This window comes from Ovis canadensis, chromosome 15 (genome assembly GCF_042477335.2).
Source record: "Ovis canadensis isolate MfBH-ARS-UI-01 breed Bighorn chromosome 15, ARS-UI_OviCan_v2, whole genome shotgun sequence".
NCBI lineage: Eukaryota > Metazoa > Chordata > Mammalia > Artiodactyla > Bovidae > Ovis > Ovis canadensis.
Window position 1 is genome coordinate 71,783,298 of NC_091259.1, and position 13,543 is coordinate 71,796,840.

General features: G+C 51.3%; 1 protein-coding gene across 1 annotated transcript in view; it reads left to right on the forward strand.

Moving 5' to 3' along the window:
* NAT10 (N-acetyltransferase 10) overlaps window positions 1–10,210 on the forward strand; it is a 39,535-nt gene extending 29,325 nt beyond the window's left edge. The window contains exons 22-29 of the mRNA XM_069553658.1: window positions 1,771–1,867; window positions 1,953–2,063; window positions 2,989–3,161; window positions 3,678–3,797; window positions 4,105–4,203; window positions 4,563–4,636; window positions 5,590–5,673; window positions 9,401–10,210. Of these exons, the coding sequence (XP_069409759.1) occupies window positions 1,771–1,867; window positions 1,953–2,063; window positions 2,989–3,161; window positions 3,678–3,797; window positions 4,105–4,203; window positions 4,563–4,636; window positions 5,590–5,673; window positions 9,401–9,512 (870 nt within the window). The 3' untranslated portion in view covers window positions 9,513–10,210. The remainder of the gene's footprint in view (window positions 1–1,770; window positions 1,868–1,952; window positions 2,064–2,988; window positions 3,162–3,677; window positions 3,798–4,104; window positions 4,204–4,562; window positions 4,637–5,589; window positions 5,674–9,400) is intronic.
* The last annotated feature ends 3,333 nt before the right edge of the window (window positions 10,211–13,543 follow it).

The following is a 13,543-nucleotide window of genomic DNA, read 5'->3' on the forward strand; positions in this document are numbered from 1 at the left end:
ACACAAGGCTTGAGGGCAGTGCTTTGATTTTTGGCTTGAGAGACTGGGTGTTGGAAGTGCTGTTTGCTGAGATAAGACTCAATGGGGAGGACCAGGTTTGGAGGTGGAAGTGAGAACTGTTTTGGGGTCTAATAAGACCTTCGAGTGGACATAGGGAATAGGCAGTTGACCACAGGAATCTGGAATTCGAAGAAGAGGCTGGGCCTGGAGACAGATTTGAGAGTCATCAGTGTGTTCTTAATAGAATATACTCCTGGGTAAAGGATTTTGGAGGGGGTCAGTGTCTTATTTTCTTCACAGCTGTAAGCCCAGCACTTAATAGCATCTGCTGTGTATAGTGTGTGTTCAGTAAATACTTTTGTTCAGTGAGTAAGTTTTTAAAGCTGTTGAAAGTAGGGGCTGAGAATAAAGACGGTGAGTCCTTGGACATTCCAGCATTTAGAGGAATGAGTTGGAAAATACATCAAGGTAGGGGGCTGAGGAGGAAGAGCTGTGATCTGTAGGAGAAGGGCAGGGTTTGTGGTTTAAAGAAGGGAAGTCATTGTCCTCAAGAGAATGAATGAATTGAGGACAGTTGACCGTTGGACTCTGGCACTGGTGATTGGAGTGAAGGTGGCTTCTGTGGAGGGGTTACCCTGACAGGAGAAGAGAAGGAGGTGAGGAAATAGACTGAATAGGTGATTCCTACACGAGGCAGAGGGGCCAGAGGAATAGGTCGCTGGAGGGGGATTGGAGCTGGGGTGGGCTCGTCAGCCGGGAGATTCCAGAACATGCTGGTCGGCTGCAGGGTATGATCCTGCAGAGCTCATGCAGACACAGGTGAGGGGGGCTGATGACAGGTCTGCAGGCCCGGAAGGGGCCAGAGGGCAGGAGAGGGGGCCAGTGCATCCCCTACAACTGGAGGGCAGTGAAGAGTGTGGGCACAGAGGGTGTCGGGCGGCTGGTGGAGGTCGTGCCAGGAGGGTGACGTTCTCCCGATCACTCTGTTTTGCTGGAGAGGGGAGCAGCAGCTCAGAGGGAATGTCGGAGGTGTGGTTTGGGAGAGCTCAAGGTCAGTATCCAAGGGAGATGCCCATTTGAGAGTTCAGAGCTGGACTGGTGAGGACCACTGGGTGTGTGGCTGCTTCCATGGGGCAGGGGCGCCTATGGGGGGGCTGGGTCCTCCTCAGCGAGGCTGGTTGAGTCTGGGGTATGGCCTTGGCCGTCGACTGCAGGGAGTGCACTGGAGCCAGTGAGTTCAGCACGGCTTGCTTGTGACTTGGTGGTGGCATTTTGTTACTTGAATGCCCTTCAGTTGAAATCTGTTAGATATTTTTATGGTGTTGGGCTGTGTGGTTGTTGTATAGTAAAAAATCTTAAAACTTGTGGTCACTGTTTTGGAACCTAAAGGAGCCTGCCCTTGTAAGCCTGTTGCCAGGATGAGAACCCTTGCCATGCTCTTTGCTGGCCATGGAGTCTTTGCTGTGAGTGCCCAAAACATGTTGATTGGGTCATGTGGTGTTTAAGCTGTAATGCCTCTCGGCTCATAGTCTGACCTGCTGTGAGCGCGTGCTCCGAAGGTTCAAGCAGCTTTGCTCCATTGCGGGGGCCAGCAGGACAGAGTAGCTTCTGGAAGCTGTCATGTAGGCAGTGGGCCCTGCGAGAATGAGGGTGTGGCCGCCCCTCCCTCTGCGGAGGAAGCAGGGGTCCTTAGAGTGTGCTTACCGATGCGCGTTGACAGGGGCTTCATAAAGGGGGCCTTGGTGCCAGTCAGGGATCTGTGTTCCCCAGAATGACCTGACTGGAGAGCACTCCTGCATCATGCTGAAGACACTGGTGGACGAGGAGGAGGCAGACCAGGGCGCCTGGCTCTCTGCCTTTTGGAAAGGTGAGTGGGGAGTGGACCTGGGGGGCAGCCAGGTGACGGGCCCCGGGCCCTGCAGACCTCTGACTCCATCTGGTTGGACCTGCAGATTTCCGAAGGCGGTTCCTAGCCCTGCTGTCTTACCAGTTCAGCACCTTCTCTCCTCCCCTGGCTCTGAACATCCTCCAGAACAGAAATATCGGGAAACCTGTGCAGCCGGGTGAGCTGGCCAGGTGGCCTGAGGGCTGGCGGGGCTTGGTGGTGCAGAACGTATGGGAGGTGGGCGTGTGGTCCAAGAGGCGGGCTAGACTAGGCGTGGAGGGACCAGTTGCAGGCCTGTATCCCCCGCCACCACCTCCGCTCAGCAGTCCCTGCCCCATCACAAGGCCTCTGTCACCCGCTGTGCCTGTCATCCCCACGACAGGACTAGAGGCATGTGTGTGACTTGGTTTCAGAGACATATGTAAGGCCTGCAGCTAGTCAGTTCTGGAACTTGTTCTAAATCCCGTGAGCTAGGGCAACTAGCTCAATTCTGAGGCTCCATTTCCTCATTCATGGAATTGTAATAAGAATCTGCTGCCAACCTTCTGTAGCCAACACATAGAAATGCTTTGGGCACACAGATTCTGTTTGAATACTTAAAATATAAAAAAGGTGTAAAGGATCATTAGTGCTAACAGCTGTGGGGATTTTCCCCCCCTGTTGGTTGTTATGTGAATGTGTGTCTCTTTTGGGATCAATTATATTTGGGTGGAAAAATCTGTTTCTGGAGCTGGGGGTGGGAGCCTGTGTGTTGCCTGCAAAGCTGGGTCCTGAAGAGAAGTGATGAAGTGGGGAAAATGCTGGGGTCCTCTAACCCCAGGGCACGGATGCTCAGAGTCCCGTGCCAACACGAGGGTCACACACCACCCACCCCTGTCACACAGCCCGAGCCGCCTCCCCTCTGCATGAGGAAGTCAGGGCTGCCTGAGGCGGGGTGTTGTATGGGTGGGCAGGTTCTTTCAGGTGGTCCTCCCCTGCTCTGGCTGAAGACTGGTGGAGGAACAGCTGCCGGGTGCCACCCGGGGACCCTTGTGCGTGCCATGTGGGAATTCCAGCAAGGGTGTCGGGCTGCCCTGACCCGTCTGGCTCTGTCGCATGTCCAGCCCTACGCCGGGAGGAGCTGGAAGCACTCTTCCTCCCCTACGATCTGAAGAGGCTAGAGATGTATTCACGGAACATGGTTGACTATCACCTCATCATGGACATGATCCCGGCCATCTCCCGGCTGTATTTCCTGAACCAGCTGGGGGACCTGGCCCTGTCTGCGGCCCAGTCGGTAGGTTACCTGCTGCTCGTGTGCTGGCTTTGTGGAGCAGTTTATATGCTGGGAGTTGGTCGGCTGCTATAACATAACTTTGGGCATTTAATTCTTTGTGGTTCTGATAGCATTTACTTCTTCACGGTTCTGATGAGGGGGTAGGGGTCCCCTTTTGCAGGTAGGGGACCCTTGCACTCTCCAGTCAAGCCATGCACCCAGCAAAACAGTTAGCAGAAGAGCCGCTGTCTGAATCCATTCTCCTACCCCACTGTGTGCCTCGCTTCTTTCTCTGCTTATCAGAGGTCCAAGAGCACCCTGTATTGTAACACAGCTGTGAAGCGGCTGTTTGCCTGGATAAGAAGTTGGTCTGGGGATTTCAGGAGGAAGGCGTGCTTCCTGGTGGATGAGCGGGAAGATTTCCTAATAGTGCCAGTCGACGTTTTGACCAAGGGAGAGTAACTCTGGTTCTCGGTGCCATTTTAACGGATAAAACCCTGTTCTGGCAGCCACTCCAACAGATTTCCTGTCCCCCAGGCTCTTCTCTTGGGGATCGGCCTGCAGCACAAGTCCGTGGACCAGCTGGAAAAGGAGATTGAGCTGCCCTCGGGCCAACTGATGGGACTTTTCAACCGGATCATCCGCAAAGTTGTGAAGGTAACCTCAGCTGAGGGCAGGGTTTTGGCCCATTTTCTGCCCAAAGATGCAGAATGTTAACATTTGGTTCTGATTGCCTCAGATTTTCTCTCTCTCTCACACACACACAGAAATGGGGGGCTTCAGCTGTAACATTCTCTCCCAGAGGCACCCTGATTGGAGTGCACCTTGTCTCCACTGTTTTCCTGCTCCCCCCGAGTGCGTGGACTCCTAAACCACACGGAGTGTGCACTCAGTGGTTGAGTAACGAGTGGTTGGGTCTCGGCTGCTCCTTCATCTGCTGCTTCTCGGTCTTGGTCTTTCGTAGCTGTTCAATGAAGTGCAGGAGAAGGCCATCGAGGAGCAGATGGTGGCAGTGAAGGATGTGGTTATGGAGCCCACATTGAAGACGCTGAGCGACGACCTGGTACAAACAGCGAACCTCTTCTCTGCCCTGGAGGAAGGGCCCTCGGCGCTGGGGTCCTAGGGGTGTGAGGAGCGCACTCCCCAAGTTTCCCTGCCTTTGTGTGTGCTCCCTGCCCTGGATGAGGCCTCCGGCTGAGTGTGTGTGAGAGCCGGCAGTCAGGCAGCTTCTGTTGCAATACTTGTTTGTCCTTTTAGATTTTTCAGAAGGCATGTTTTAACGTCCTGTACACTTTAGTAAGAGCTTCCTCTGCAGGTGTGGGAGGTGGTGAACGTGGTGAAGGAGAGGTCTGCTGGTGGTCGTGATGGTGTTCCTCCCCCTCACCTCTGTCTGATTTGCCCCCTGCCTGACTCTGACCACAGGATGAAGCAGCCAAGGAGTTTCAGGAGAAACACAGGAAAGAAGTGGGGAAGCTGAAGGACATGGACCTCTCTCAGTAAGGCCCCTCGGCGGCTCGAGGGAAGCACAGAGACTCTGCTCATTTCTTTTAATTCACATCCTGGGTGCCCCAAAAGCTGTGTTTCATGGGATTGTTCTTAGAAGCACTAATAGCTAAAAATCTCCCCATTCACTATTTGCATAATTTTGAAAGATTTGTTTTCACCAGATCTGCTCTGCCACTTTGTAAGTCATGACTTGCAAATGGTATTGTGTCCCAGGCCCCTCAGGGGAGGGGGCTGCTGATCCATAAGCACCCACTTTCAGTGGCTACTTTTTAATACTTGGCTTTTGATGTGAATTTGAAGAAAGGGTTCTATGGCCAACATTCCAACAAAACTCCCTTGCTCTCCAACCTTCTGTGCCCTGGAAGTTATAGCCCTTTTCGAGCTTCAGCTACAACGGTGGTGCCTGCCCCGTAGATTGTGAATAATGCTCCAGAATTTGGTGGCCTCGGAGCCTTGTTGACCTGTAGTCCTGTTGCCGAGTCATTAGGGATGGTGGTTGGACATCAGATGGAGGCAGCCTGGAGGTCCGAGAGCAGGGTATTGAGCTTTGCCCTCGGCTTTGCAGCATCAGACCCTTGACTTGTCAGGACTGCTAGATCCCAGAGGTTGGGGGGGGCGGGGGGGGGCGGGGCAGGGCACAGTCCAGGGGCTTGTGGGCTGTGGAGGTGGGGGCGAGCAGGGAGATGGTGGGGGTAACAGGAGGCTTCTCTTGGGTGGTTGGTGAGTTGAGTGGGAGAAGTCGGGTGGCTGCCTCTGTGCCCGTGAACCCTGCCTGCTCCGGTGACGTTCCCGTCCCCTGCTTCTGATGTGCAGACGCTGGCATATCTCAGCCTGGCTCTCACGGCAGGATGTGTGTGATGAGAACGTCACCACCCTCTTACTTTCTTTTAAGCTGTCTTCTCTTCCTTTGAGCAGGCTTTGATATTTCCTTTTATTTTTATAGATATGTAATCCGTGGGGATGACGAAGAATGGAATGAAGTTTTGAACAAAGCTGGGCAGAATGCCTCGATCGTCAGCCTGAAAAGGTGAGGGCCCGGCATCCGCCAGGCAGGGGAGGCCTTCTGGCCTTCTCTCTGCTTCCCTAGTAGCTTTCACTTGGGAAAGGAGGCTGGCGCAGGTGCTTTGAGGAGTCACTGCTCTCTCCTTTGAGGGTTGCTCCTTTTGTATCGTATCTCCTACTGATCAGTTGGAGGCTTGGATCTCTGCGTCCCTCAGATTCCTAGACATGTCAGGGAGCTGGGCTTGAACAGCCTTGGAGTTGCTGCTAAGCACTTCCTGGGGGCTTTAATGCAGCTTTCCCTTCATGCTCAGGACAACAGAGGTGGCTTTGTTCTTACATTACTGCTTTTCTTTTATTGAAGTGTAATTGACTTACAGTGTAGTGTAATTGACTGATAGTACTGCTGTACCACAGTGAAATGACTCAATTATATATACTTTTTCGTATTCTTTCCCATTGTGGTTTGTCACAGGATCTTGAATGTAGTTCCCTGTGCTGTGTGGTAGGACCTTACTTATCCATTCTGTATGTACCCGTTCGCAGCTGCTAATCCTAGGCTCCCACTCCCTCCCTCCCCTGCCTCCCTCCCCTTTGGCAACCACAGGTCTGGTCTCTCTTTCTGTGACTGTTTCGTAGAGCGGTTCGTTTGTGTCGCATTTTAGATTCCAGGTATCAGTGGTGTCATGTGGTGCTTGTCGTTCCTCTGCTTATTTTACTTAGTATGATGAGCTCTGGTCGCACCCATGTTGCTGCAAACGGCATTACTCCATTCTCTCTATGGCTGAGTATTACTTCATTGCATATACGCACTGCATCTTCTTCACCTGTTCATCTCTCAGTGGGCATTTAGGCTGCTTCCATGTCTTGGCTGTTGTGAGCAGTGCTGCTGTATACATAGGGGTGCATACATGTTTTTGAGTTATAGTTTTGTCTAGATATATACCCAGGAGTGGAATTACTGGATCATAGGGTAATTCTTAATCTGCTTGGAAACCTCCATGCTGGTTTCCGTTGTTGTTCAGTCCGTCTCTCTGCGACCCCATGGACTGCAGCACTCCAGCCTTCCCCGTCTTTCATCACCTGGCAGAGTTTGCTCAGATTCAAGTCCATTGAGTCCGTGATGCCATCCAGTCATCTCATCCTCTGTTTTCCATATCGATTGCACTAACTCACATTCCCACCAACAGTGTAGGAGGGTTTTCTCTTCTCCACATTCGCTCCGGCATTTGTTAATTGTGGACTTGTTAGTGATGGCCCTTCTGACCAGCATGAGGTAGTACCTCTGTGCTTTTGATTTGCATTTCTCTAACACTTGGCAGTGTTGGGCATACTTTCATGTGTCTGTCGGCCATTTGTATGTCTTCTTTGGAGAAAGGTCTCTAGGTCTTCTGCACCTTTTTTTTTTTTTTTTTTGAGCTGTAGGAACTGTTTGTATATTTTGGAAATGGAAATCAAGCCCTGGTTGATTGCATCATTTGCAAATGTTTTCTCCCATTCTGTAGGTTTCTTTTTGTTTATGGTTTCCTTTGCTGTGTGAAAGCTTGTACGTGTGATTAGATCCCATTTATTTATTTTCGTTTTTATTTCTGTTTGGGAGACTGACCTATGAAAACATTGGTATGATATTTGTCAAAGTGTTTTTGCCCATGTTCTCTTCTAGGAGTTTTATGGTTCTATCAGTGTTTTAAAGATGAAGTAAAAACCAAGGCTCTCATGTTAAGTGACTTCCCAAGAAGCGTATAACTAATAAGAGCCAGAGCCAGAATCAGCACCAGGTCTGTCCACTGCAAAGCCCATAGTTTTACCTGCTTACTCTCCTTCCTCTAAGCCAGTGGTTCTCAACATTTTGGGTTGTGGACCCCAAATGGCTTTTGTGCATGTTGGTTGTACCTATCAGTATTTCCCATTTTAGAAATACTGAGAAGTTTAAAAAAAAAGTTTTCTCATTCAAAATTAACAGTCATGGACTCATTATGGGTTAAAAAAATTTTTTTTTTGAATTGTTATTTTTTTAATTTTATTTTTACTTTATTTTACTTTACAATGCTGTATTGGTTTTGCCATACATTGACTAAAAAAATTTTTTTTAATAACCTTCTCATAAAAATTTCAGTGAGAAAAGTGAGAATGTTTTACATTTGTTTTTCCAAAACTCTTTAATATTTGGGAAACTAGAAAGCGGCTGGATTCTCTCGTCTGCTTCTGCCTTCAATCTGCTGTGATATCAGATGGCTTGTAGCCTCTGGAAAATAGAATAGTTGGGAGAGAATGAAAGTGGAAAAGGCAGATTATGTATTAGGATTGTTCTGAAAATAGTTTTGACTTTGGGGTCCACCTGGAGGGATCTTGGGGAGCTCCAGAACTCCTTGGACTGCTTTTTGATAAACCCTTGCCCCAGCTACTTCTCTGCAGAGCCACGTGTTTGAGGGCGGCAACAGTTCCGTGGGCCGGAACCTTCACTGGAGTTTCCCTGGGGAACACAGTGAGGCCTCCCCTGCCCTGGGCCTCTGGAGATGAGACTTCCAGGGTTGGGTTGGGGGTTCGTGGAGAGGGTGAGTTGTTGGCATTGCCATCAACAGGGTTCCCTGAAGAGTTTATTTGAAAAGAGGACATCTTGTGACTCTAGGAGCCATAGACCCCCAAAATCAGGATATCCTCTTCTGCCATCTCCATAAGTCACTGTGCAGCCTGGAGGTCTCCCCCATCAGCGCTGGCCTTGTTTTCACGATGGTCTCTGTCATGGCACAAAAGCCCACTGTCAGTGTGTTCTAATTTCTGGTTTGGACGAAAAAGCAGGCGTGGCCCAGGGCTGATGGTGGCTGCCGCCTTGACCGTGGTGGCTTTGGAGTGAGGCCGGCGGCGTGTACGGTGTGTGGCAGCCTCGCCCCGTGCTCCGCTGCTCCTGCCTTTGGGTCGGCTGCCACTGCCTGGAGGAGCCTCCTGCATTACTACCCAGCCTGTGTGGCTATTTGTGCGTCCACGGTTCAGTGTTAACATCAGAGCTTGTGCTTTTGGAGGTGAAAACACTGACTGTCATTATGTATGCATTTGAGGCATCTTTTCTTTGTTTTATTAGCAGTCATTTCATTCACGTGATGTTAATGGTCTCTAGACAGAATTGTTTACCCTCTCCTTCTAAGGAGATGTTTGTTTTCAGGGCAGAGTGAGACTGGAGAGAAATTTGTAACCTGTAAGCTGGAAGGAAGGTGGCCGTTTCTGAGCTATTCTCCTGTTAATCTGTCAGTGAGGGACCAGTGGCCAGCTGAAATGTGTCCCTATTCCTTTCGGTTTTCTTCTCACTTAGGAAAGATAACAGCACATCAAAAAGTACTGTATGGTTTTTCTGGGCATTTCATGCTTTGTATTATATTGGGGACTATCCTCACGGTCACTGGGATAATGTGTCTGGTTTCCAGGGTAATCCTCAGTGGTAATTGATGGGAATGAATTTTTCTTGTGATGCCTTGGATTTTTAAGTTTTAGGAGGGGAGATGTGCAGATTTCAGGAGTTGAGGTGTAGGTTTTTTCCTCCACAGACTAAGCTTGTTCAGAGCAGGAACGGGGTTGGTACATTGTGTCCTCAGCCCCCAGCACAGAGCCCCGTAGGCCTACAGAGAACACGTCTGTGTAACTGCACATTCTTACATCAAGTTTCAGATGACGGAAACCCTTTCTCAGACAAAGCAGAGCAGTCTGAAAGAGGTAACAGATCCAGCATGTTTTTCTTTCGACTCTTGTTTTTTCTTTTCCAGTGACAAGAAGAGGAAGCTGGAGGCCGAACAAGAACCCAAACAGAACAAAAAGTTGAAGAAAAACAGAGATATGAAGAACAAAAAAGATATGAAACTGAAGCGGAAGAAATAGTGGAGAGACACTTGGGCGTCGGCGGCTGACTCGTAAGGAAATACCCTGACTTGCAGGACTGACTCTGGCGGGACTGAGTGGCAGCTGACTGGACTATTAAAAGCAACAGGATCCCCAGGAAACCCAGAAGCGGGCCAGGAATTCAGTCTATGAGCTGAACATGGCTTAAGGCAGTGTCGCTTCCGAGGAGGTCTGCTTAGAACGCAATGGTTGGCACACCGTTATTGCCATCTCTCCTTCCCCTAGTCCAGGCCTGCCTTTCCCATACGTTCATATTTCGCTTTGGGCCCAGCTTTCTCCATTCCTTCTTGCACATGTTGAAGCCGTGCTGGCTCTCGTCTCTTCTCGAGCATCAAGTACACGGCTGTCTGGAGACCCCGGAGCATCAAGGCCTGTCATCATGAACTTGCCCAGGCTCCCTGAAGCCTGGAGTCCCAGGAGCTCTAGTCCAGCTGTATGGCCGTGTCAGCCACGTTTAAGCACTGGGACCCACACTGCCATGTTCTGACCCTTTCCTCCCCCAGCAGTGACCCAGAAAAGCTTGACTTCTCAACTTAGGGAACGATATGATATCTGAGTCCCCAATACCTGTTATTTCATCCATTTGGGAAAAAAAATGTTGGGAAAGACCCTTTTGCTAGCAGGGATGAGGGGAGATAGAGAATCTATTTTTAATAAATAACATCCTAGAAAGACCAGCAGCCTGTGTGCTCGTTGACTGCACCTAGATGGGAGTTGACTTTGCCCATTTCTTCTGGTGGATCTTGGCTGCAGGTGCACTTGGGAGGGTGCCGGCATCAAGGCTCAGGGTGGCTGGGGCTTACCGAGCTGGGAGCCCGTGGGGGAATTGACCGCGCTGACCCGTGCTTCCTGTGGTCATTTCGTAGCACTTGGTGCGGCACCTGGAAGCCAGCCAGCTGGGCCTCTTTTCATCCCTAGCTCCTGTCAGATTGTTTGGTTCCCTCCGTCTCTTGTGGACAGGAGTGTGGTAGCTTCATGTGTACCGTGGAATGTTTGGTATCTATTTTCCAGTCCTAAGTCTGATACCATATTTATTGAAACCGGGGCCCTGCCATCCTTGACCAGGGATTGAACCCGGGCCCTCTGCAGTGGAAGCTTGCAGTCCTAACCGCTGGAGCACCACAGAACTCCCCCTCTGCTGGTTCTGTGCAGTCGCTCTCTATTCATGTCACCAAGGGCAGGGAGAGTTCAGAGTGGAGGCTGGCTCCGTCGTGCTCTGGTTCTGATCTACCTGTCTCCTTGCCTCTGCCTGTGAGTTGCTGGTGGTCTTTCCAAGCTCCTTGAGTCAGATTTCAGCTTCTGTATTTTTTCTTACTTTTATCTAAAGAATTCCTGCGGTAGCCTTGGTTACTGTTCTTCCTTGGTTTTTCATAGACTCTAAAAGGACTGTCTTCTGTGAATCCAAATAGATCCTTTCCTCAGCCCTCGTAGGTTATCTGGTTCCTAGAAGTCTAGTCTGTAGACAGGGAAGGAAGAGGAGCTTCTGGAGCAAAGAGGATTAAATGTGCAGCTCCCAGGACAGATGGCCACAGGGAGGAGAGCAGATTCTGACCACCTGTGCCTGGGACCACCACGCCTTCCCCCCGTTAAGTCTACAGGAAAGTTCAATGAGATGAAAAAGAATTTTTGATCCGTTTTTCTCAGGTGAGTGCCTGAGCCTGCCTTTTAGAGAGGATTTTTAAAAAAATTAATTTATTTGACTATGCTGGGTCTTTGCTGTGAGTGCTTTCCTCTAGTTGTGGTACAGGGCTTCTCATTGCAGTGGCTTCACTTGGTGTGGAGCTCAGGCTCTAGGCATGTGAGCTTTAGTCTCCCAGGCTCTGGAAGAGCACAGATTCAGTAGTTGTGATGCGCAGGCTTAGTTGCTTTGCAGCATGTGGGATCTTCCCGGATCAGAGATTGAACCCACGTCTTCAGTGTTGGTGGGTGGATTCTTTACCACTGAGCCACAAGGGAAGCCCATCAGAGAGGGTTTTCTTAAAGAGAGTGGCTAAAATGCAGTCACAGCCCCAAATGATCTGAGCTGGCTGGTATGTTAAAACCTCTCCAGCCACATCATCTTACAGGTGCAGGAACCAGGTTGGCCTGGTCTTGCTCAGCACCTCTAGTGTCAAAGCCTGTCCTCGGCTCTGTTCCGTGGACTCTCTCTGGCCTTGATGCTTGGCTCTGCCTGGCCCTTGCTGTGACCTGGAGCACGCTTCTTACTTCCACCCAGGTCCACATGTGTGTAAACTGCAGGTGGTAATGACAGCACCTCCCTGGAAGGGCCGCTGTGAGGAGCAGAGGACAGTGCCTGGCGAGGAGCAGGTGTTCACCAAGGCTCTGTTCTGTGGCACGTGTAACCCGGGGGAGCTGCTCTGTTGCCCACAAGCGCTACAATGGACTGAACGAGGCCGGGCTTTGTTCTAAAACCACAAGCCTGTACTCTGGTCTTTCTCTGTACATGAAAAGGAAGTGAGCATTCTGCCTACGTGTACAGTCTTGGCGCTTATGTGCAAAGTGTGTGCGGGTCTCTGCACTTGGTGGTTGTGATCTTGGGTTCTCCTCCAAACCTGAAAAAGCGCGCCTCCCCCAGACCTCACCATCTGGCCTCCAGACAGAGTGACATCTGTAAAGCTCGCTGTCTCAGGAAATCTCACTTGCAAAATGAATTCACATAGGCCGCCGATGAATGCTGTCACTAGGCTGGGGAAGGGGCCGAAAAAGCCTGAACAAAGAAGATTCCTCAATGGTCTCATCCCCCCGCCACTCCACCGAGCCGTGAGGGAGCCAGCGCTGGCCTGCTTCAACGCTTCCACTGCTCATCTGTCCCCCATAGTCCCAGAGGACCCTCGAGTGACCAGGAGTGACACAAAGGGGGCTGCTGAGGCTGGGGGAGGGGACGAGGGGAGTGACCGTCACCTTGGATAAATGTAGGCTCATTATCTGAGGCCATCACACCAGCCGCCAGTCCCCTGGCCCGGAGGGGGTGGGACTGGCCTCCCCTGGGCCTGAATAGGCGACTCAGACTCCAGACGCTGCTCTCCATTCTCTAAACAACTGGTGAAAGCCGAAAGGTGGAGTAGCTTCTGCAGAAGGCAGGGGGTGGCGGAGAGGGAGATGCTGAGGCTTTTCTTCGGCTTTCAGTGGTTCAGCTGAGGAGAAAGCTGTGATAATCCCGACATCTGGCTGCTGTGGGGCAACCGGCAGAAGGGGAAGTATCAGGAGCTGGGAGGCAGACTCGGCTTTAGCCTTGGTGGCCCGTCGGGATGAGTTTCCTGTGGAGACTCCGGCCGAGGCAGCCCAGCTTCTCAACTGCCCGCAGGGTAGCTGGAGTAGAAGGAAACCACCCCCTCGTTTCCCTTAGCAGAGTCCCCTGCTAAGGAGAAGTTCACTGTCCTCTCCCCAGCCTGCCTTTGGCTGCTAACAGCCTGAAGTGGGCAGCAGAGGAGAGAAGCCCCCACGCCTCCTGAGTGGTGGCCGGAGGAGGAAGCCTGGCCGTTGGGGCAAGGTAAGGTGGTAAGACAGTCCCGTTTCCACGCTAGTTTCTCCTGGCTCCTTGGAGAATGTCTGATTTTTTTTTCTAATTAAGTGCTTGCTTTAGAACATGTTTCTGCTACATGCAGTCTTGAAGGGGCCTTGCTCCCTTTACGTTACCTTCCCTTCAATCTTCAACCCCCTTAAAAGAAAATACGGCTGAGCTCCTGTATGGAGCCAGCTGGTGATTAGACCTTGCTGCTTAGGCTGTATACTTGACTGAGGCATCTCCTGCAGGGGTGGGGGAGCTTGTAGGGAGGGTGGGCACAGACCTTTGAAGGGGAGCCCCTGGAGATGGTGAGTGCTGGGAGGGACAACCCACCCCCCAACCACCTTAGCAGAGGCCTCTGCCCAGGAGGATGGTGCCAAGGGGTGTGCCTCCCACCTGAGGCCACCAGAGGGCGCCATGGGTCCATGGCAAGCCCTCTCCCCACAGAGGCCAGGGCCCCAGGCTGGGCCTCAGGCTGCCGTGCTTGGGCCTCCATCCAGCAAAG